At 43.0% G+C, this 25,441-nt stretch overlaps 1 protein-coding gene and 1 pseudogene across 1 annotated transcript in view; one reads left to right on the top strand and one right to left on the bottom strand.

Annotated features, from left to right (window-relative positions):
* Nucleotides 1-25,441, top strand: part of C5H3orf20 (chromosome 5 C3orf20 homolog) — a 104,941-nt gene that overhangs the window by 9,157 nt on the left and 70,343 nt on the right. The window contains exons 3-5 of the mRNA XM_075550893.1: nucleotides 12,647-12,766; nucleotides 15,436-15,553; nucleotides 16,491-16,769. Coding sequence (XP_075407008.1) covers nucleotides 12,647-12,766; nucleotides 15,436-15,553; nucleotides 16,491-16,769 — 517 coding nt within the window. The remainder of the gene's footprint in view (nucleotides 1-12,646; nucleotides 12,767-15,435; nucleotides 15,554-16,490; nucleotides 16,770-25,441) is intronic.
* LOC142448530 (protein enabled homolog pseudogene) lies at nucleotides 7,479-9,762 on the bottom strand (annotated as a pseudogene).

Genomic DNA, 25,441 nt, shown 5'->3' with positions numbered 1-25,441 from the left:
GCTATAGAACCACACCCCCTGATTTTTTAAATTGGGCTATCTTTGAGGGTATTAGGTGGTATCCCAGAGTTGTTTTAATTTGCATTTCCCTTATGGATAATGATCAGGAACATTTTCTCATATGTTTATTGGCCATTTGGATTTCCGCCCTTGTGAAACTTCCATTCAGATATTTTGCCCACGCCCTCAATGGACTATTTGTTTTTTGTTTGTTTGTTTTTTCTTATTGTATGCTAACAGAGTATTATAGATTTTAATAATAAGGCCTTTGTCTGATGTGTCATTGCTAAAGATGTTATCCCACTTGGTGGGCTCTCTTATTACTCCCTTGGCAAATTCTTTCGATGTACACAGGTGTTTTATCTTCAGTATATCCCACTTGGCAACTTGTGCTTCCTCTGTGTTTGTGTCCTTCCCTATTTCTGATAGCCCATGTATACCCTGCTCAAAAGTTTGTCCCAATTCCCTCATTGATGGCCCTAATAGTTTGGGGTTTTACCTTAAGGTCTGTGGTCCACCTTGAGTTTATTCTTGTTCATAGAGTGAGATAAGGGTCTTGCTCCATTATTCTGCATGTAGAAATCCATTTTTTCCAGTACCACTCATTGAAGAAGGCATCAGCTTCCCATCTGATTTTGGGGGGGGCCCTTATCCAAGATCAGTTATCTGTATGCTAATGATTTCATTTCTGGGTTTTCAGTTCTTTTTGATTGGGCTGAATATGTCATTATACCAGGACCGCGCTGTTTTGACCTCTGTGGCCGTATAATAGGTGCTAAAGTCAGGTGGCTCAAGCCCTCCCACAGTGTCCTTTTTGAGGAGTTCTCTGCTAATTCTGGACTTCTTCCTCTCCATATGAAGATGACAGTCAGTTTTTCCAAAAATTTAAAGAAAGATGTTGGTGTTTGTATCGGAATAGCATTAAACTTATATAGTTCCTTGGACAAGCACTATATCTTTACTATATTGAGTCTTTCGACCCACGACCATGGGATATTCTTCCATTTGTTGAGGTCACTCTTGGTTTCTTTAAGCAGTGTTTTGTAGTTTTCCTCATACAAATCTTTTGGTTTTTGGTTAGGTATATCCCTATACATTTCAAATTGTGCTTGGCTATTATGAATGGCTCTACCTTTTTTTATTTCTTCTTCCATGTCTGATGTATATAGCAGTCTGATAGACTTCTGTTTGTTGATCTTATATCCTGCCACTCTGCCATATTCCTCTGTCACTTCCAGCACTGTTCTTGTAGAGCCTTTTTGGTTTTCCATATCATCTGTGGAAATGATAGTTGCACCTCTTCTTTCCCCAGACCAATACCTTTGATGTCTTTTCTTTACATTATGTTGTTAGCTAGAACCTCCAGTATGATGTTGACTAGAAGAGGGGACAAAGGGAAACCTTGTCTGGTTCCCTTTTTCAATGAGAATTGATTTTGTCTTTTCTCTATTGACTATGATGTTGGCTGTTTGTTTTTCATAGTTTGTATTAACTTGAGGAATTCCCTTTCCATTCCTATCTTCTTGAGTGTCTTAATTAGGAATGAGTATTGGATGTTGTCAAATGCTTTTTCTGCATCTGCTGATATTATCATGTGGTTCTCATCTATTTTCTTCTCAATGTAATGGATGATGTTGATGGACTTTCAGGTGATGAACCATCTCTGCTTCCCTGGAATGAATTCTACCTGGTCATGATGGATGACCAGAATAGAATACTTTTGTATTCTATTGACCAATATTTTGTTAAGGACTTTTGCATCAATGTTCATTTGAGATATCAGTCTACAATTTTCTATTCTTGTGATATCCTTGCCTGGTTTGGGTATCAGTGTTATACTAGTTTTGTAGAATAAGTTTCGGAGTTTACCGTCTTTTTCTATGTTTTGGAATAATTTGTGTAGGATCAGTGTCAGCTCTTCCCTGAATGCTTGGTAGAATTCTCCGGTGAAGCCAACTGGCCCAGGAGTTTTTTCATTGGTAGTTTTTTGATAACCATGTCTATTTCTTATATTGCTATGGGCCTATTGAGGTTCTTGACTTTTATCTGGGGTATTCTAGGGAGGGATTGTTTTTCCAAGTATTTGTTCATGTCTTCCAGGTTGGTAAATCATTGGCATACAGATTTTCATAGTAGTGTGTCTTTTAATCTCATTAGGGACCATTGTGATTCATCCCTCATCCTGGCTATTGATATTTGCTCCTTCTTACCCTTGGTTAGGTTTGCCAGCAGCCTATCAATTCTGTTAATCCTTCCAAAGAACCAGTATTTTGCTGCATTTTTTGCATTGTTCTCTTGTCTTCCCACTCCTTTATCTCTTCCCTGATTTTTATTACCGTATATACTTGTGTATAGGCTGAGTTTTCAGCACATTTTTAATGCAGTTTTTGTGGTATAAGTAGGTGTCTCGGCTGATATGTGGGTCGGGTTATACTCAAGTATATATGGTAGTTCTTTCCTTTTGCTGTTGGAGGCATTGTTCTGTTGACTCTGCTCTAGTTGCTGAAGATTTTGTGATAGCGTATCCATCACCAGTCTCTCTTCCTTTTTCATCTGCATATTAATCGCTATCAAACAACCTCTGATAGTTGGTTTTGTTGTGTCCCATAGGTTTTTGTATGTTGTATTCTCATTCTCATTAGTTTCTAAAAGCGTCCTAATTTCCTCTCTAATTTGGGCCCATCCCACTCATTCCACAGAAGATCATTATTCATCTTCCAGTTGTTTGTCCTTTTTAATTGCCCTTTTGTACATCTCCAGCTTTATGGCATGGTGGTCCGAGAGAGACATCTGAGTGATCTCTATGTGTTTGAATGTACTCAGGCTGGACTTCTGCCCCAGCATGTGGTTTATTTTTAAATAAGAGCTATGTGCACTTGAAAAGAAGGTGATTGTTTTTTAATTTGGGTGGAGAGTTCTATAAATGTCTGTTATGTCGAGTTGCCTAATCGTGGTGTTGTTGAGTTTTGTCTAGGTATTAGTCTAGGTAGACTAGAGAAATAAAATTTCATAGACACTCATGTGTGTAAGAAATAGCTTTATATACAAGAGCAATTGAATATTGAGAAAACATCACAGCCCCGCCCAGATCGAGTTCATAAGTCCAATATTAGCCCATGTCTGATACCAATCTATAAACTCTTCAGACTCGCGCAACACATGCAATGATGCTGAATGCAGGAAGATCACTGGTCAGTGGTGGGAAAGTCTTGTGGATCCAGTGACAGTGAAAACATTTCAGTGCTGGCAGGGGCCTCCACATGGCTCCTTCAGCTCCAGGGCTCTGCCTGTATCAGCACAGCTCCATCAGATTCCTCATCAGTAATGTCTCACAGGGAGTAAGTATGTATCTCACCTCCAATAAGCTAATTTGTCTCCTTAGTGCCTCCAAATATGGTCACCAAGCTGCGATCTGATTAACAGAGTAAACTCTACCCCTTCACTCTTAAGTCTCAAATTGAAAACGGATTATGTAACTATCACAAGTGTCTTTCCTGGTGACCCATCTTTCTCTGATAGTGGTGTATTAAAATCATCTACTATGATTGCTGACTCCGTGATTTCTATTTTTTGAAGAATTTGTTCGACAAATTTTGCAGGTGTCTTGTTAGGTGCATATATATTTATTATGCTCACTGGTCTTGACCTATTGATCCTTTTAGCATTATATAGTGACCATTCTTATCTCTTGTTCTGATTTGCACCTTGAAATTGGTTTTGTCCAAGATTAGGATTGCAACCCCTGATTTTATTGGTTGCTGTTTGCTTGGTATTTTTTTTTTTGCCAGCCTTTTATTCTTAGCCTATTTAAGTCCATGAGCTGAAGGTATGTCTCTTGCAGACAACAAATTGTTGGGCTATATTTTCTGAGCCAGTCTGCCAGGTTTTGCCTTTTAATGTGAGAATTCAGATCATTGACATCCAGAGTTATTACCATCAACTGTGGATTAAAAAAACCATTTTATTAGGGGATCATACAACTCGTATCACAATCCATACATACATCAATTGTGTAAAGCACATTTGTACATTCATTGACCTCATCATTCTCAAAACATTTGCTCTCCACTTAAGGCCCTGGCATCAGCTCCTCATTTTCCCCCTCCCTTCCCGCTCCCCCCCCCTCATGAATCCTTGATAATTTATAAATTATTTTGTCATATCTTGTCCTATCCGACATCTCCCTTCACCCACTTTTCTGTTGTCTGTCCCCCAGAGAGGAAGTCACATGTAGATCCTTGTAATCGGTTCCCCCTTTCCAACCCACCCTCCCTCCACCTTCCCAGTATTGCCTGAAGGGACCATCCACCCTGGATTCCTTGTGTTTCCAGTTCCTATCTGCACCAGTGTTGCTTGGTTTTGCTCTGTCTTGGTTTTGTGCAACTGTGGATTTATCGTTGTCATACCATTCCTTTTGTATTTTGTGTTTTCCTATCTCACACCCTTTTGCTGTGTATATGTAGGGTGGCTTCATTCTTGCCTTCTTTTTTGTCATTGAGGTCATGTTATCTTGGGGGTAGTTTTTGGCATGTTGACTTCCAAGTGGGATTCTCTATGTGATAGTTTCCTATTTGTACTTGGTGAATGTTGGCCTTCTGGCCACAGTGAGTTGGAAAGGATTTTTCACAAGATTAGGTGTCTTATAATGTATAGTTTGAGTTTTTCCTTGTCCGGGAAGACTCTTACCTGTCTGTCTATATTGATAGACAGTTTGGCGAGCTAGAGGATCCTTGGATTGGCATTGTTCTCTTTCAACTTTCAGAAGATGTTACTCCACTCTCTCCTCCTCTACATGGTATCTGCTGTTAGATCTGAGCATATTCTTGCCTGAGTACCATTGTAGGTAACCACCTTTTTTTCTCTAGCTTCTCTTAAGGGTTTTTCCTTTTCCTCAAAGTTGGAGAACAACTATTATGTGCCTTGGTGTTTTCTTCTTGGAGTTTAGTCTAATTGGTGTCCTCTCTACTTCCTGTATTATTTTCTGATTCTCATTAAGTTGGGAGAGTTTTCTTCCATGAATTCACCCACTACTTTAGCTGTTGACTTCTTCACTGTGTCTTGTTCTGGTATTTCTAGTATTCGAATATTGTTCCTCTTGATAGCATCTGTCATTGATCTCAGATTTTCTTCCACCTCTTTGATGGTCTTGTTTAACTGTCTCCCGTTTGTTGAAGTCTGCCTTATTGTCCTTGAGATCACTGGTATGATTCTCTGCCTCTTCTAGTCTGTTGGTGAGGGCTATTATCTTGTTTTTTTTGCTTCTGTTACTTTGCCCTTAACTCTTATATTTCCCTTTGGTGCTGTGGACTTCAATTGATTGTGAACCTTATCTATTCTTATTCTGTATTGCTTCCCTCATATCCTGTATGAATCCAAGAAGCAGTCTGGTGATTATTTTTGTGGCAGACCAACGTCTGGTTCTTCTATAAGTGTCATTAGGTTTAGGGCTACCTCCCACGTTGCATTTTGTTTCTCTTGTTTTCTTGTCAAGGGTATTGATGTAGGTTCCTCTTTGCGTGTCACTTGGCGCCATATTCCTGAAAGAACTGGGACCCTGAACTTTCTCTCTGTGAGGCTGGTAAGAGTGCTTGTGGGGCCTGCCTGTGGCCTACAGTGTTTTGGTATTAGGGTACTACATAAGGGAAGTTCTCTTCCTTTTTCTTGTGTGCATTTTTTTGCTATCAAGTTTCCTCTGATAACTGCTTTTGCTGTGTCCTAAAAGTTTTGGTACATCGTATTCTCATTCTTGTTGGTTTCTAATGACTTCCTAATTTCATCTCTGATCTGGGCCAGTATCCATTCATTTTGGAGTAGTGAGTTATTCATCCTCCAATTGTTTTCCCTTGTTTTCTTAATTGTTCTTTTGTTGATTTCCAGCCTTATGGCATAGTGGTCCAAGAGGGAAGTCTGAGTGACTATGAATTTACACATGGGTTTTCCAGCTCCCAGGGTCTGGTGGCATCAGGGTAGCTTCATGTGACTTCTCTTCAGAAATGTCTCACAGAGAGTGAGCAGAGAGAGGGTCTCCTGCCTCCAAGGAGTAATACCAGAGTTTCCAGAATCCTCAGGAGAAGGCTATGCCCACACAGAGGACTCACTGGCTATCACCTGATTGACAGTCTAGACTCCACCCTTTCAGTCTTAATCCTCTCGCATTGACAAATGATTACATAACTATCCAGCTTTGGTAAGCACTACAAGTTCTTCTAGCTCTGCCTCTATTGGCACCCCGTTTCACTAATAAGCCTCAACCCAGAAGCTTGTTGTTGGTAGGTGTGATCCAGTCAGTTCCAACTCATAGTGATACTGTCTACAGCAGGATGAAACACTGCCCAGTGGTGGGCCTTTCTCACAACTGAAATATTTGAGTCTATCGATGCAGTCACTGTGCTAATCGATTTTGTTGATGGTCTTCCTCTTTTTCACTGTCCAACTATTTTTCCAAGCATAATGTACTTCTCTAGGGACTGGTGTCTGCTGAGAACATGTCCAAATTACACGAGAAAAAGTTTTGCCATCCTTGCCATTAAGGAGAATTCTGGTTGTACTTCTTCCAAGACAGATTTGCTTATTTTGCCCGTAGAATATTTCAATATTACAAATTGAGGCTTGGATTTTTTTCTTGAGTTTATTTTCAATATAAGATATGCTGAGCATGTCCTTCCCTTTTGGTTTTCTAAATTTAGGTCTTTGCATATTTCATTATAATATTTTTCTTTGTCTTCTTGAGTTGCCCTTTGACATTTTTTGTTCAGCTCTTTGATTTCATTATTTCTTCCACCTACATTAGCTACTCTATGATTTAGAGCACTGGTTCTCACCCTTCCTCATGTTGTGGTGACCCCCAACCATAAAATTATTTTTGTTGCTACATCTTAACTGAATTTTGCTACTACTATGAATCAGGTGACCCCTGTGAAAGGGTCGTTCAACCCCCAAAGGGGTCAGGACCCACAGTTTGAGAATCGTTGATTTAGAACAAGTTTCAGTGTCTCCTTTCTCATTCACTCTGATCTCTCCTTTCTTTCTTTCTTTCTTTCTTTCTTGTCTTTTTAATGATTTCTTACTTCTGCATGTAGATGTTCTTTTTTTTTAAAGCCTTTCTCCACTTTATTTTAGTAATGGATTGTACAATATGTGCAATTTTTATCTTGACATGAAAATATTTCTGTGTGCTGTGATCTTGCCTGGTGGGTATAATATTTTCAGCATAACTGTTACAGGAACTCTGATATGACTCTCCTCCATCTTGTAAAGGTCAGGCAGAAGGGGGGGGGGCAGCAAACTAGAAGGGAAATAGCTTATCTCTGGAGTGAAGGTTTTTGAAAACTGTTGGTTCTTCCTACCTTCCAACTGTTTGTCTCCATCATCGTCTCACAGCTTAAGAAATGTAGGGGTTGGTTGGTGCTGCCAACAGTTTTTGTTTCTGGGTATTTCTTTTCTCCAGAGTACAGTCTTCTCCTCCTCCGTTTGTGTCTCTATGTAGTGTTTGACTTGCCCAGTTCCTGCCTGATTGCATCAATGAGCTCTTCTTTTAGTTTGTTCATTCTTTTCGCATTTCATGTAAAAGGTCCTGCTTCGATCTGTCGTAGTCTAGTCCCTCTGGCTGAACTCCATTGGCACTGGGCTGTGATGAGGGGGCAGACTTTGGTCTGTGTACTGAATCATAGGACCTGTTGTCAAAAACAATCTGAATTTTCCTTGGAGAATCCCGTCTGGAGATAAGAGGTGGCATGCTGCCATTCATGGTATTTGTTCTTTCCCAAGGGTTTTCTGGTGGGTTCAGGTGTCCTTGTGGATGCCTTAGAAGTTACAGGCTCTGGGTCTTCGTTTTTGTCCTCTTGTTCTCCTTCTACTGTTGATCCCTTTTCGGCAATCCTCCTCCTAGCCAGCAGGGCACTCATTTTTTTCCATTAAACCACTACCCCCTAAAGGAAGGGGTCCATTTCCACCACTCATTTCTGTTTTAGATGAGGTAGAATTCACACCAACGGTATTCCCGTCACTTGGGCAAGAGACCTCCTCCATCTGTGACACTTTGCTCAGTTTTGCTCTGGCAATTGCAGCTGCAAGTTCAGTTAAAGGGCAATTGTCTTCTGATATGGATCCCACAAAAAAATTGGAAAGCAGGGAGGGGAGGTGCAAGCAGTGGGGAGGGGGAGGGGGGGTGCTTGGTTAGGAAGAGGGAGTGAATGAGGTCAGTGTGGAGACCCCGAGGATGGAAGTGGAGGTGGTGGAGGGGGGTCTGGAGGAGGGGGTAGTGCTGCAGAAGCCTAGGCAGGGCCTGATGGGAATGGTGGAGGGGGTGGAGGTGCAGGTGATTCCAAGACAATGCCCTGTGGGGCTGGTGTCTCGGCCAGCTGAGAGGCTGCCTGCAAACCTGGCTCAGAAGCAGAGGAGTCTCCCAGCACGAGTTTAGAGGAGTCTCAACAGAGGTGAGGGCAGCAGCATTTGATATTCTCTGCTCTCTCCCATTCCAGCTGTTCCCTTTCTACTGTTCTTGCCTCTCCCAGTCAAGTCTCTCCAGTCTCTCCCATGCTTGCTGCTCCTTTTCTCGTCTCTCTCTCTCCAGCTGCTCTTGTAGTTGCTCCCTCTCCAGTCTTTCCCTTTCCACCCTCTCTCTCCACCCTCTCCCTGTCCATTCTCTCTCTCGCCAGTATTTCCTGTTCTATCCTCTCTCTCTCCACCACCTTCTCTCTGTTCATTCTCTCTCTCTCTCTTTCTCTCTCTCCAGTCTTTCCCATTCTACCCTCTCTCTCTCCACCTTCTCCCTGTCCATTCTCTCTCTCCCCAGTATTTCCCATTCTACCCTCTCTCTCTCTCCAACCTCTCCCTGTCCATTCTCTCTCTCCAGTCTTTCCCTTTCCACCCTCTCTCTCTCTCCACCCTCTACCTGTCCATTCTCTCTCACTAGTCTTTCCCATTCTACCCTCTCTCTCTCCAACCTCTCCCTGTCCATTCTGTCTCTTCAGTCTTTCCCGTTCCAGCTCCTTTTGCTGTTGCTGCTGTTGCAGCTGCCATCTTTGGATTTCCAATTCTTCTTGGGATGGGCCATTTTGAACTTGGGCAGGTAGTTGTGAATTTTGTCTAGGCAATGCTGGCCCACAGAAAATACATAGCAAATTAGTGCTGTTCTAAATAGCAGTAACCTTGCTCTGGGCTGTTTCTTATGAATTTAACTCTTCTAAGGCATGCATCATGGCACTTGCGAAGACATTGGAATCCTCTTTGCTGCCAAAGTTGACCATATACACCTGTCAAGCATCTCGCCATTGGTGGTAGGTCTGTGTAGCTTGATTGTACTTCACCCCTTTAGGAATGCCACAATTTATCACGACCCGATGGTCCTGAATCTTCCTGCCCACCACTCTGAATGTGTTGGTGCCCCTACGGTGATATATATCAACTCTGCTGAACCCAGTTGAGCCACCAGCTGGCACCCACTTCTTATTGGCATCATCATAAACCATCACAGCAGCTCTTGCCTGACAATACTCTGTTCATCCGTGGTACCGGTGGTGCCCAACCTCCGGGAGACACAGGAGCCAAGGGGGGTGGGGTCTGTCCTTCAGGGGCGGGGCCGAAGTTCGGAGACTGGAGACTACTGTCCGGCTCCTCCTTCGGGTAGCTGGAATTATGCCAGTATCCTAATTCCCACTCTCTTGCGCTGCCATCTCTTGCTGTCTTCCGTGGTAAATGCCCTGGATCCAAAAGACGTACTTCACTCCTTGATCTTATTCCTGGTGGTTGTGAGGTCGCCATTTCCAGCTCTAGGATGCCTCCTTTTAAGTCTAGTGGGATGGGCACCTGGCCAGTGTTTCATCCACTTTATGTGCATATTCCCATCCCTACAACAAGGATTGGCCAGCTATCCAATTCCCTTGTTGATGCATGAGCACTTTTTGGCATAGTTCCACTCAATCATCTTGAGGAAGTCACAAAGAGGACAGCCAGAAGAGCCATATTAATTAATTCATTACACCCCAGTATTGTATCTTATCACATGCCTCTCTGCACCAATTGAGATCATGTGGTTCTTTTCCTTTATTGTATTTAAGTAGAGAATTACATTGTTTGGTCTTCGGATGTTAAAGATTCTTGGGTTCTTAGTATAAATCCACTTGATCTTGGAGTATGATACATATATGTATGTATATGTTGTTCAATTATCTTGGCTAGAAGTGTGAGAATGCTTGCATCTATAATTCACAAGAAATATTGGTCTGTAGTTTTCTTTTTATTCGTACTCTCTGCCTGGTCTTGCTATCAGGATAATACTGACTTCAGAGAATGAGTTAGGGAGTATTCCTTTTTTTAATGTTTCCTAAGAGTTAGAGTAGAATTGGTATCAACTCTTTGAATGTTTGCTATAATTCTTTGTGAAGCTTTCTGGTCCTGGGCTTAAAAACAATTTTTGTTTTTTATTGTTGGCAGTTTTTTACTTTTAATGACATCTTCAATCTCTTCTTTTGTTCTGTTTTGTTTTTCTTCCTCTTTTTGTGTTAATTTAGGAAGACAGTGTTTCTATGAATTTGTCCATATCTAGGTTCTCAAATTTGTTGGAGTAAAATTTTTCATAAAATCCTATTATGATGCTCTGTATCTTTGTTGAATCGGTTGTAATGTATCCAATTTCATTTCTTACTTTGGTAATTTGTCTTTTATTGTTTTTCTTTTGTCAACACAGCCAGTGGTCTGTCTATTTAATTGATTATTCAAAAAAAAAAAAAACAGGCTTTGGTTTTCTTGATTCTTTTGTTTTCTTTCTTCCTTTATTTCTTTTCTTCTCTTCTTCTTTTTTCCTGTTTAAAGATTTTTGCTCTGATTTTTATTACTCCTTTCTTCAGGTAACTTTTATCCTATTTTGTTCTTCCTTTTCCATTTGCTCAAGCTGTCCACTAGGACCTTTCTTATTTTAGTGTAGGTATTTATTGCTATGACCCCTGACCCCAGCACTGGTTTTGTTGTGTCACAAAATTTTAATATATTGTACCTTCATTTTTATTTGATTCTAAATACTTAAAATTTCACTTTTGTCATCTGCATTTGCCTGTAATATTCTCTTTTTTGTTTGCTGTTCTTTCTACCTGCTCTAGTGTCAGTTCACTCTTGTGTATGGGTGGGAAGTGAGTGTTATAGAAGGGAAACTTAACTGCAGAGTCTGCCAATGCATTAAAACCTCTATTTCTTCTACACATAGATTAAGCCCATGGTGAATTCCCTCCGACAATGGACCAGGGATGCAATAGCACTTAAAAAATCATTTTATTGGGGGCTTTTACAGCTCTTATCATAATTCATACATACATCGTGTCAATCACCTTTGTACATATGTTACCATCTTCATTTAAAAAACATTTTCTTTCTACTTGAATCCTTGGTATCAACTCATCCCCACCCCTTGCCCCCATGAACCATTGATCATTTATTAAAATTTTTTTCCATGTCATACACCAATCTCTGTCTCCCTTCACCCACTTTTCTGTTGTCTATCCCTCTGGGAAGGGGTTATATCTCAATCATTGCGATCAGGTCCCCCTTTCTCCCCACACCTTCCTCTTCCCCTCCTAGTATCACTACTCTCATTATTGGTCCTGAGGGGTTTATCTGTCCTGGATTCCTTGTATTTCCAGCTCTTATCTGTACCAGTGTACATGCTCTGGTCTAGCCGGATTTGTAAGATTGAACTGGGGTCATAATGTGTGTGTGTGGGGGAGAAGCATTAGAAAACTAGAGGAATGTTGCTTGTTTCATTGGTGTTATACTGCACCCTGATTGGCTTGTCTCTTCCTTGTGACCCTTCTGTGAGGACATGTCCAATTGTCTACAGATGGTCTTCTGGTCTCCATTCTGCCATCCCGCTCATTTACATTGATACGATTTTTTGTTCTGGATCTTTGATGCCTGATACCTGATCCCATCGACACTTCATGATCACTCAGGCTGGTGTGCTTCATCCATGTAGGCTTTGTTGCTTCTCATCTAGATGACCACTTATTTATCTGCAAGCCTTTAAGACCCTGGATGCTTTGATAGTGAATAGCACTTGTTTTCTGTAGAATATAACTGTTGCAGATGAAATTAAGTTAAAATTTAGCACCCTATCTCCCTTATGAGCCATTTAAATTTATTGTAGTTTTTAATTTTTTCTGCTTTCCTTTCAATGTAGGTTTTTATGTGTTTTACTTTGTTATTCTTGGTAGGTTTTTTATTGTCAATCTTTTGATGTATATGAAACCCGGGATAAGTAAATCTATAGAGACAGCAACTGGATTAGTGGTTCCTGGGGGTGTACCAGGGGAGGTTGGGGGAAATAGGGAGTTAATAATGATGACTGCAAGAATGAAGGAAATGTTCTAAAGCTGATGGTGATGATGATTGGACGACTCTTCTCGATGTGGTTGAACTGAATTGTAAAATCTATATGCCCAAAACACTGTTAAAAAAGAAGCATTTGGGAAATATCTTTTCAAAAATAATGGTGCTAACACCAAATCTCTATTTCTTTCAGGACCTAATGGTTTTGCAATAGCAGAACGCTTTGGAATATTGGTCCAGCATGCGGATAGAATAGGATGTCTACATGTATTGCATTTCTAGTTTAAGAAAGGAATTGAAAGAAAAAATTCTCTCTCTTCCACTCCAGGTTCATTGGGTCACATTTCTGCCATGGGAGTGAACTCACCATATCAGCTCATTTACCAGTCCTCTACAGCCTGTCTGAGTTTTTCCCTCTCAACTGTGAGGGACAGCAAGAAGAAATTAGGTAAAAATGATTCCCACTCAGTAAGACCATCTTTGGTGACAGTGTTAGGGAAGGTGGGGGAGATTCCCTTATAGGCTGTGGACATGGTGGGATGGTTTGATTTGGTGTTCTGATTGGGAGAAGGCACTGGAGGCCTAATAGCTATTGACCCAGACTCTTTTACGGAAGACTGATGAATCTCAAACCGATCATTCCACCTGAAGTCTCATCCTCTGGAAGATCCCACGTCCTTCACTCACAGTAATGCACTTTCATCACAACCCCACAAAACCCACATTTCCTATTTTGCTGTACTCCAGACTCTGTCCTTCTGCTCAAAGGGATTTGTGTCACTCCTAGCCACATAGCAAGCACTGGAACCAGAATGCAACAGAGGTACTCAGATACCAGATCTAACAGATGTCCAACACTGGGTAGGATACACCAGATAGTAGATGACAACAAAAGGCATGAAAACAACTGTGCAACCAGAAGTTAGGCGAAGGGAAAGATGAGTTGGAGGAGAGGGGCAAAGCACAGCCTTCTACAACTTCCAGAGCTATCATGTAAGGGGGAGGTATCAGTTAGGTAAGGTGGGCTATGGGAAATGGGAATGCTCAAAGATAGTCCCATTGGTTCCTACAGAAACTGGAATAAGGCTGGAAGTTGAGAAGCTGGGTTTTTATTCCTGACCTTGTCCCTGACTGACTGTGTAACTTGCCTCCCTCCAGACTTCATGCTCCTTTTCTGGTAAAATGGGGGTGATTATGGGGTGGTCAGCATTGTTCAGGAATCATGTGTGTTTGAAGCATGCATCTTTAAAAAAATTGCTGTATTCCTTTTTTTGGTCACTCAGCGCATTGAGTTTGAGCTAGATCCTTCCAGATGTGGAATACATAGTCACTGAACACTTACTAATTGTCACAGTTCTTAATGTTGTAGATACAGGCTTCCCCCCAATGATGTTAAAATTCTCAGCTTGCCTAGGCCATGAGTAGACTCACCTGCTCATCTCTGGTTTCTCAATCTTTACCTCTGTGGATACAGTTCATACCATGTGGTCCAATAACCCATAGCATCACATCCATCAAGCATTCCTGGTCTTACCACATCCCCTCCCCTGAACTGGCCCTAAATCTACACAGACACTCTGAGGAAAACAATCATATCCTCAAAGTACCCAGCAACCTTATGATCCTTTCTTCCTCGTGGCCTTGAATAAGGTTGTTCTAAAGCAGGCATTAAATAAGTCTGTGTTTCTCTTTGTCTGTGTGTCTGTCTTCCCTGCCACTCCCCTTAGAAACAATTTTCATTCTGACCTTACGTGCTACAGGATCCCCACTAGGATGGATGGATGTTCAGGCTTTGGGCACTTCTTGTCGGCTCTTAATATTGTCTAGGTATTATTCTTATGCCTACCTGTTACCATAGATGACTAACTATCTTTAGTAGTTTTTAAATAAAGTAACGGTATGTCCTACTTTGCTCAGGAAGGCCCAAGTTCATGCTTATTGCCCTAGCATAATTGTCAACTATGTTCATTTTCTATCTAAAAAATTTCCCGGTTTTGACATTGTATTATATCATCATTCTGAGTTTACGTCATTTTGTTTTTCATACCCATGTGCTGTCACCCCTCAGCCCCCTCCAATCTGTACTTTGCAGCCTATGCAGGGAAGTCCTAGAGCAGACAGACCCTTGGCACCTGACCAACCGCCTCAGAGGACAGTAGCTACATTTGAGATGGAGTGGCCCGTTTGAGGAGGAGAAGTGGGGGACGTGCACATCTACAGTGTTCCCAGTCAAAGCGACAAGTTGTCAGCACTGAATGCTCAAGCCAGCAGGTTGCTCCGGGGTGCCATCCAACAGATAGCTGGACCCCAGGCCTTAGGTCTCTGGTTCCTGGTGGCAAGAGCAGAGGCAGAAGGAACTAGGAACTCTGCTGAGGATGCTTGAGACCAAAAACAATTCCCAAGCACTAGCTAGCCAGAATCTCCCAACACGGCTGACTGCAAGGATGGGTCCGATTGGAAGTCCTCAGGGTCCAGATGGCACCTGAGAAATGCCCCAGCCTGAAGCCAGCTGAAGCTGAAGTGTGAAGAAGAGCAGATGGCTTCAGGCAGGTGGGGCAACTGAAGTAGGACCTAACACACATCCCTAAGTTGAGATCTCTGAAACCTTAGTCAGAGGGCCACTTCCACAGCTTTATTGTACCACATCCTAAGCTCACCTGACACTAGCCACGGGGACAACAGCACAAGTAAGTGCAATAAGTAGACGCCGTTGTGATTCAATCTCAAAGGATAAATCGTGCTTCCTGCAGCAAGCTCTGAGCTTAGTGAGCAGTAGAGAAATAGGGTTAGTCTTTGTTTTGTCTGTCATCGGAAGCATCCAAAGAGAGCAAGTTGTGATGTTGACAGCAGCTATGTCACTGTACTGCACAACTGAATGCAGACTGTCCCCTCACTTTTCACTAACGGGTTCCTAATATGCACTTATGGATTAACTTGTGCAGATTCAAGTCTCTTGTAAAACTGAGCTGCCAAGGATTTGGATCCCTGGAAAGTATCACACCATGCTCCCATTATCTTGATTCTTGGGGGAATGCTGTCCTCCTAGCCTCCTCGAGTGAATAGGATGGCTTAAGAATCTATTTTCTAAAACCACCTCCAACTTCTTTGTCTGCACAGGTAAATCCAAAACTCTGGATGATATAAGCCCACCCATACCACGTGCCTCTGACAGTGTGGAGTTCAGCGACCCCTGCCCGGAGGCCAGAGAGAAGCTGCAGGCCATGTGTCGTTATATGTGAGCACCTCAGGAATTGGGGGTGGCTTGGTGGCTTCACATCCTCCCCACACCAAGGCTGAGAAGTGATTCCTAAGGAGGGAGATGGTTGCCAGGGCCCATTTGAGCAGGAAGGGGGTGCAGGGGATAAGCAACTATGTCTGAATCGTGTCAGGAGATGCTGGCCACTTTGTCATTATAATAATCAAGATGATAATGCCTGTCCCTTCACCCCCCCCCACACACACACCATTCCCCATGCCCCGTGCCCCATTTGTAATTCTTTGTCCTCACTATATTCTGATGAGAAAGACTTAATTAATGCCTGCTTTTTAGTCAAGGGAACCAAGGCAAACTAGGTTGGTAAGTAGCCATGTCTGTCAGTCTTCGGTTGCAGTGTTCTTTGTTCCTGCAGTGTGACTTCGCTACTAATGCTCTTTTCATGCTTGCTTATTTGTTTTCAGTTTAAAGACTTTGTGTCCCAACTTTTTTACTTCTTAACATAACTTGCCAGATGTTCATCATCTTTAAACAATGTTTCTCCAATAGAACAAGCCTATTTACCTGGATTCTTAATAATATTTATGATGAAGAGGATCCCACAAGTCCTAGGAAGTGATTCTACACTTGGCCAAAGTCCCTGACCACAAAGAATTAAAAATATATGCAGAGTCTCCAGGTCACCTGCTTGACCTACTCTGCAAATGCCACTCTGTAGGGCATCCTCCCAGCGCCACAGGTGGACGTCCAGGCAGCAGGCCAGGGCCTGGTCTTTGAGAAATGCTGAGCCATTCCCGCTTCTTCCTAAAAGTAAACTCTTTGAGGATAAAGGGGTGGATACTTCTGAAATCATGAAAAACAGTGGGAGTCTGGTGAGCTGAGAATTACGGAGGGATATCTAGAGCCTCCTTCGGGAGAGCCACATAGCTAAAAGACATGTTGGTATCTTGCCCTGCAGAGAATCAGAAAGGACCACATGGAAAGGAAAAAATATCTGCTACCCAGTGATATTCCGTAACTACAGGACAAAGATACCTCCTCATCCATCACCAACTGCCAAAAAAGACACAGGGTTGCAACCAGCCTCTGCTTCGGGTTCCCTCCAGCCTCAGAGTTCCTCCGCCCGCCATCCTTCCACTCAGCACGGTCACCACAGCCGGCATTCTCAAGAACTGAAAGGAAGCAAGAAGCACATCAAGTTGCACTACACCTTCTATGACGGGTCTTCTTTCGTTTAGTATCCTTTCACCTGGTGTTCTCTGCCTTCGCAGCAACTCAGCCTGACTCGCCGAAACCCCCCCCCCCCCAAAAGGAAACCGCGGAATGTTGAGTTGATTCCAACCTGTGGTGGCCTCCAGTGTGCTAGAGTAGAACCGTGTCCACAGGGTTCCTGGTGGATGGGTTTGGGGAAGGAGATTACCAGGAGTTTCTTCTGATGGACCTCTGGCTGGACGGACTCAAACACTTCCCTGAGGTACCCAGGGACCACCCCCACCCCCACCCCCCTGGAAGTCCAGGGCTTTAAAAAGCTTTTAAGTGTTGACTTTGACTTTGGGTTTTTAGTTGATCAGAGAAACTTAACGCTGTGTCCTAAGAGTTCTTCCAGGTCCACCCTCTTACAGAAGGGCCATGGGGAGGAGACCAGCCAGTCAGGGTACGATGCAGCAAGGATGAAACATACAACTTTCCTCTAGTTCCTAAATGCTTCCTCCTCCCCCACTATCATGATCCCAAGTCTACCTTACAAATCTGGCTAGACCAGAGGATGGACACTGGTACAGATAGGACCTGGAAACACAGGGAATCCAGGACAGACGATCCCCTCAGGACCAGTGGTGAGAGTGGCGATACCGGGAGGTTAGAGGGAGGGTGGGTTGGAAAAGGGAAACCGATTACAAGGACCTACATGTGATCTTCTCCCTGGGGGATGGACAACAGAAAAGTGGGTGAAGGGAGACATCGGACAGGGCAAGATAAGACAAAATAATAATTTATAAATTATCAAGGGTTCATGAGGGAGGGGGAGCAGGGAGGTAGGGGAAAATGAGGAGCTGATGCCAGGGGCTTAGGTGGAGAGCAAATGTTTTGAGAATGATGAGGGCGACGAATGTACAAAAGTGCTTTCCACAATTGATGTATGCATGGATTGTGATTAGAGTTGTATGAACCCCTAATAAAATGATTTTTAAAAACAGAGTTCTTCCAGGTCAGAGTCAAGAAGGACCATCAGTGGGAGAAGCAAGTTCTGAGGCCCATGTCCAATTCCCTTCTTTCAGCACGAATATACCAAACCTTTACCACACGCGACCAAGCCAGCCCATGCCTGGAACTTGGTAGTTCTTGCCTCCAAGCACCTGCCAGGTGACAAGAGGTTGAAGACTGAGAAAAATCCATCTCCAGAAGAGAGAAGAGGGTATCACACTGTGACAGTAATCTTATATAGAATTGCTGAGATTAGATACCTCTTTTTAACTAGCTCATATGTCACAAAAAATTGAAATCAGTTTAAATTTTACTTTTCCTTCTGTTATTATCACTCAAGTGTTTAGATCTGACGGGTAAGGAAAACGGAGGATTTTTAAGGCTGTGACTTCTTTCTCATTAAAAAAATTAATTCTTGATATGTTTCCCCCCCCTTTTATCTGTGGAATATAATACAGACCAAGAAAAGCACAGTATGCATAGTTGCACAATCCACCGAATCAGAGCAGTGACTTTCCCAGTAAACTCCCCACGTATGGGACTCTTTTCATCTTTTTCAACCCCCTTCATTCCTACCCGTCGTTCCCAGCCTTGCTGGACTCTTCAAAGTCTTTTTCTTTAGTGCCCAAACCATTTTATTCCTTTATAACAATCGTGTCACGGAATATTTATCTTCATGAGATTGACCAACTTCGCTGAGGATAATGTCTTCCAAACGTGCCCGTGTCGTGAGGCGTTTGAAAGCCCCATCCTTGTTTTTAAAAGATGCATAATATTCCTGTGTGTGTGTGTGTGTACCAGAGTTAACTTATCTGTTCCTACACAGATGAGGTGTTTGATTGTTTTCTTTTTTCTGCTGTTACAGACATTCTGCTGCCATAGCATGGGAGTACATCTATCTGTTTGTAACTTGGTCTTCATTTCTTCAGGGTATGTACCAAGTAGAGAGATGGCAGCCATCCGGTCTGATCCTTTGTTTCAGGAGGCGCCACACTGGTTTCCGTAGTGGCTGTACAGTTCTGCAATCCCAGCGGCCGCCTATGAGCATTCCCTCCACTCCACATGCTGCGCAGCACGTACTGTGTTTTTGTAACTTTGTAAGAATATCAGCGTGAGGTATTATCTTACTGTTGTTTATATTTGTATTTTTCTTATAACTAATGATCATTTCTTCCTATGATTGTTGGCCACCTGAATATCATCTTGAGTAAATTTTCTGTTCATATATGTCTTTTTATTGGGTTACTTGTGGTTTTTTAAAATTAAGGTGTTGTTTTAGACATATTTTTGAAATTTGTCCATTTCTTCTAGGTTTTCAAAATTATGTATCATGTAATCACCACCTTCATTTCTCTCACAAAGGCCATATTTTCTATTATCCCTTCCTCTTTGTATCCAACTTTTGCATTGCAAGCACCAGTAATTATCAATGCATCTTGCTTGCATGTTTGACCAATTTCTGACTGAACACATTGGTAGAATTCTTCAATTTCTTCATGTGTTAGCCCGGGTTGACTAGAGAAAAAATCCAGGGAGACACTCGCATATGTGTAAGAGAGAACTTTATATAAAAGAGCAATTGTACATTGAGAAGCATCCCAGCCCAGTCCAGATCAAGTCCACATGTCCAATAGTAGTTCATATGTCCAATACTAGTTCATAAATTCCTCTTGAGCCTCATGCAGCCATGCAATGATGCCGAATGCAGGAAGATCACAGGCCAGTGGGTGGGAAGTCTTGTGGGTCCAGTGGTGGTGGAAGCATCTCAGCGCTGACAGGGGTCTCCACATGGCTCCTCCAGCTCCAGGGCTCTGCCTGCATCGGTGTAGCTCTATCAGGCTTGTTATCAGGAATGTCTCGAAGGGAGTGAGTGGATCTGGCCTCCAGTGAGCTATTTATTTCTGTAGCGCCTCCAAATGAGGTCATCCAGCTGTCACTTGATTGACAGGCCAAACTCCACCCCTTCACTCCTAATGGTCTCAAATTGACACCAGATTATGTAACTGCCACACTTCATCACTAGCTTTTGTGGTAGGTACATAGTTTGAATAGCAATCATATTGACTGGATTTCCTTGAAGGCATACAGATGTCATCCTATCATAGACAAAACTATATTTCAAGATGGATTTTGAAACATTCTTTAAAAAAATCATTTGGGAGCTAGTACATCTCATCACAATCCATTGTGTTGAGCACATTTGTACATTGGTTCCCATCATCATTCTGAAAACATTTTCTTTCTACTTGAGCCCTTGGAATCAGCTCCTCATTTTTCCACTCGCTCCCTGCCACCCCTCCACGAACCTTGATAATTTATAAATTATTATTTTGTCATGTCTTATTACACTCTCTGATGTCTCCCTCCATCCACTTCTCTGTTGTCCATCCCCCAAGAGGGTGTTATATGTAGATCATGGTGATCAGTTCCCCCTTTCTACCCCACCTTCCCCTTACCTTCCTGGTATCGTTACTCTCATTATTGGTCCTGAGGGCTATCTGCCCTGGATTCCCTGTGTTTCCAGTTTTTATCTGTACCCGTGCACATTCTTTTTGACAAGGAATGCAATGTCATTCCTCTTCACCATGTCATTCCCAGCATAGTGAACCATATGATGTTGTGATTTAAAATGGCCAATGCCTGTCTACTTCAGCTCACTAATGCCTAGGATATCTATCTTTATGCATTCCATCTCATTTTTTAGCAACTTGCAATTTTCCTGGATTCATACTTCCTATATTCCAAATTCCAATTATTAGTAGATTTTTTTGCAGCTTACCTGGAATTGTGCCCCATCAGCAAATGAAGGTCGTGCAGGTTCCACTCCCACAGGCTTTACTCCATTCACGGCACCATGGTGGCTCTACTTTGAGAAAGCAGCTCCTGCTCAGTCACATTCTGAGTGCCTTCCGACCAAAGAGGCCCCTCCTGTGGCCCTCTCCTGGTCAAAGTCCTGTTTCCCTTTGTTCTTGACACTGTTTCAAAGCTATGTTTAAGGTTTTCATGTCTCTTCTTAGTCTGGAAGCTCTTTGAAACCTGTTCCCTTTGTGTGACTCTGCTGGCTTTTGAAATAGCGACATCTCTTCCAGCATCACAGCAACATGCTAGCCACCACAGTAGGACAAACTGACAAACTAAGTGGTGGAGAACAGACGTTAGGTGGCCCGAAGTAGTTGGGGATCTGCTTCCTGCTGTTTCTGTCTCCGTGGTTAAGTTCTTTGTTACTTGCCGACTTTTCCACGGAGGTCCACTATTTGGAACCTGAATTCTTACTCCCATGTCCCACCTGGCATCCCCCAGCCTCATTCCCAGCCGGAGTCAGCCTGTGTTCATAAACCTATGAGGAGTTAGGTCTCAGACTGAGTGTTCTCTTGGACAACCCGATGGAATCAATTGACTCTTTCTCCCAGGAATATGTACCTATAAACCTTACCTGTGATTTCAGGGGTTGATAGACCTACAAAGTCTAGCTATAGACATGGCTCTGAGAAACTAGATTCAGGGAAACCATGGCTTTGAAACAGCCTTTGAAGGGTGACTATTATGGACTACACATACCTCAGAGTAAATTGAACCAGAGTGCTTTTCATGTACAGATTTTCATCGAGTATCTATTATGTCAACGAATTAATAGAATTAAAGGAACAGACCACTTACACCTTAGAAAGAATAGCTTTAGTTAGAGTGCTTTCTTCCCAAATGAATGTAGATGGATTTTAAGAGAAAGGATTTAAGAGAATTGAAGAATTTAAGAGAAAGGATTTCCTTTGGAGAATGTCTGTACGGGGAGCAACAGATCACGAAGTCATCTCGGCTCCCTGTGTTCCTCCAGGAGTTCTCTGCCCCTCCCCAGGATACACTAGAGCTGGCCAGACCCCAGGTACCCAATCCATCTGGCAACACTGAAGCCAGTGAATGCAAAACACGGATTATTTTGTTATGTAATCTATGTGATCGCAAGGACAAGGGGACATATACAGGCTCATTCATTCTTAGCCCCACCTTGTAGATGGAGACTTAGGTTTAGGACCTTATCTCTTCAGTTTTGGGACCTCTCTCAGGGATCATATTTCCACTTTTTAGAATGGTTTTTTTCAACAGAGAATCGGGAGGTTGTGGGGCAGATGGGGGAGGGGGCTTCATTTTACTAATAAAGTTACTGGGCACCCAGGACCCACCCTGTCTTGAGAGGAAAGGATGAATCTTTGAGGTGTCTCAGCTCTCTTTCATAGAAGCCAGGCTAGCCGGTAACATTCCCCTCACCTCATGACTGAACTGGGAATTCAGGATTTAAGCTCCTTGTCAAAGAACTCCTGTTGTTTCCCAGACCATCAATGAATCCATTCATCACACTCTGTTCAGCTGTGCTTCCAATGTGTCCTGTGATACTGAACACAACTCACTCTCTTTGAGAGAAACCACGACTTGCTATAGGCCATGAAACCCTCACCCGCTGCTCTTTCCAATTCTTCATTGCATTGTAGGATTATCTCCCTGAACGCCTCAGAAGCTGTGTCTGTGAATTAGGTTTCTACCACTAGGACCAGAGGGACAAGTGTCCTAGCATAGCATCAGGGCACAGCATCCCACCTTGCTATAATCTTCTATCTCAAACATCCCAGAATCCTGAGGTTTCCTAGGTGGGACTACCCCCAAATCTTTGGGCCATTGCTAGGTGCACACTTAATCATCCTACATCAATAATCACATGTTGCCTGGTAATGGTTCTAGACTCAGTTCTTAGTGACGTGTCCCTTATTCTCTCTTTGTCTCACTTTCTTTGGTTATAGATGAGGAAGTTGGACTTAACGATCTTGAAAGGAAGATTTGCTGTTACTTTGTTCAGATGGACAAAACCCTTGGGCAGCTGTCTGTTCCCTCGAGTGGAGAAAAAGTTTAGGAAACACTTTGCTCACCCCATGGTTCCCATAAAACACTGGATTCTGGGTCGATTCTGTTTCTACAGAGATTTCTAGGCAACACTCTCAGGTGAAAACACATCAGCCATGAGACCCAAGCCACTCTAGGGTCTGCACCGATCAGTTTCAGACCCTGGAGGCGTCACAGTATGCATTTCATTTACTGTGTCAGAACCCCTCCAGATGTCTCCCTTTCATAGCCAATCCACCTGTGAAAACCTTCCCTCAAGGCCTTCCCTCATTCCAAGATACAAATTTTAAATGTACATTGAGAGCAAACATCAATCACCATGTGCCTGACACTGTGCTCAACTCTGTCCTTTGCATATATTCCTGGACTTATTTAGCCTACTACCCTACCCCCTCTTCAGAATAAACAAAGCCAACCAAACAAGAAAATCTCAGCACCTCTCTGGCAATTAAGATGTCGTGTATCATAACCTGTAATCCACGATAAAGTATACACATTTTCTTTTACAACCTTTGGACCCTTCTCTGGCGGTGTGGTAGGTAACGGCGTTGGTCTGCTAACCACAAGATCAGCTGTTCAAAACCAACAGGGAAAGATGAGGCTTTCTCCTGTCAGGATTTATGGTCCACAGGGATGGTTCTATTCTGTCCTGTAGATGGTCACTGTGAGTAGGTTTTGGATCATTCTAGCAATACCGCCCACTTTGGGAAACACTGTGAGATTCCTTGAGGACTCAGAAAAACTCTGTGTGTTAAGCATTTACAAATCTTATTTATAGTGGCAAAATACACAGAACACACAACTTACCGTTTTAACCATTTAAAATCGAGCAGTTCAGTGGCATTAAGTATATTCCCAATACTGGGCGAACACACCTCCATCCGGTTGCAGCACCATTTCAAAGAGAAGCCCCAAAGTCTTTAGCAGCCATTCTCCTGACTGCCCCTCCTCCCCAGTTCTTGGCCTCCATTCGAGTCCTTTCTGTCTTTTGGGCTTTGCCTGCACTGGGCAGTTCATAGAAGCAGAAGCATGCAATATGTGGTCCTTTGGTTTCTGACTTCTTTTGCTCAACAGGGTGTTTTCAAGGATTATCTACATTACAGCAGGTGGGCTTTTGTTTTTCTGAGGTGAAATTCACATAAATCAACTCAACCGTTTTAAAGTGTACAATTCAAGGGCCTGCAGTCTAATTCACAGGGTTATGTAACCACCGTCTCTATCAAGTTCCGAACCATTTCTGTCACCCCAAAAGAACCCCCAATACCCACGAATAGTCAGTTCCCATTTCCCTCTCACTCAGTCCCTGAAAACCTGTCTGCTTCTATCTAGATGGACTTCCCTATATTAGAGATGCTGTATAAATGGAGTCCTATACTGTGTGCCCTTTTGGATCTGGGACCTTTTAGCATAATGCTTTACCACATAATAATATTTATCGCACTCCATTCTTGTTCATGACTGCATACTATTGTATGTATGGAATAGATACCACACTTTGATTATCCGTTCATCTATTGAAGGAAACGTGGACTTTCCACCTTTTGGCGACCGTGAATAGTGCTACTATAAACATTCTTGTACAAGTTTTTGTTTGAGCCCCTGTTTTCTATTCTTTGGACTGTATGCTCTGGAGTAGAATTGTCAAGTCACAGTGTAAGGCAACGTGTTCACTTAACGATGAAATGCACCCCACAGCCGCTGCTCCGCTTGACATTCCCACCAGCAACAGACGAGGGTTCCGATGATTCACATGCCTGTCACCACGGCTCATCCGCAGTTGCACTCCTCCATCCTTAAATCGTTACCAGAAACCCCACATTTCTAGTCCACCGTGTGCCCGTTAGCACAGCTTTGCGTTATCGTTGTATGCATGCGTTTTTCAAACCAGACAGGGGAAACCAAACCAAAACACAGTCGTGCCGACTTTCATGTTTATCTGTGCAGTTACGGTCACTAGCTGGGGATCCCTAGTGGTGTAGTGGTTATGCATTGGGCTGCCAACCTCAAGGTCAGCAGTTTGAAACTCCCAGCCCTGCTCCCCAGTAGAAAGACTAGGCTTTCTACTCCCAGAACACTTACAGCCTCAGAAACCTACAGGGGTAGTTCTACAATGTGAGTTGGAATTGACTCCGTGGCAGTGAGTTCTGATTTCTTTTTAGATCTAGTGGTCTTTCATTACATTTCATTTCAATGTATTTTATAGTCATTATCTACTACCCCTAGGAACCCTGGTGGCATGGTGGTGACCCGCTGGGCTGCAATCTGCAGTTTGAAACCACCAACAGCTTTGTGGGAGAAGGATTGGGCTTTCTACTCCCATAAACGGAGTCACTAGGAGTCAGCATTGACTCCATGGTAGTGGGTTTTTGCTTTAATCTACTACCCCAAGGTACCCTATGGCATTGGAGTTATGTGTGGGGTTGATAACGACAGCAGTTTGAAACCACCAGCAGGGACAAAGATGAAGCTTTCTATGGTAACAAAAGAGTTACAGTCTCAGAAACATGCAGGGGCATTTCTACCCGGTCCTACTGAGTCACTATGCGTGGCAGTGAATTTGCTTGTTTGTTTGTTTTTGGTGTCTGCTACCCCTGGTGGTATAATGGGTTACCTGTTGGGCTGCTAACCACAAGGCCAGCAGTTCAAATGCACCAGCCACTCAGCAGGATAAAGATGAGGCTTTCTGCTCCCGGAAAGCTTTACATACAGCCGCAGAAATCCACGGGGGCAGTCTACTCCTGACGTCAGTCCAGTGAGCCTTCATTGCATCCTGAAGGACTCCTTTTAGCATTTCTTTTAAATCTTTTTGTTGTGATG

This window comes from Tenrec ecaudatus, chromosome 5, assembly GCF_050624435.1.
Source record: "Tenrec ecaudatus isolate mTenEca1 chromosome 5, mTenEca1.hap1, whole genome shotgun sequence".
NCBI classification, from domain to species: Eukaryota; Metazoa; Chordata; class Mammalia; order Afrosoricida; family Tenrecidae; genus Tenrec; species Tenrec ecaudatus.
This window is presented reverse-complemented; position numbering and strand designations above follow the sequence as displayed.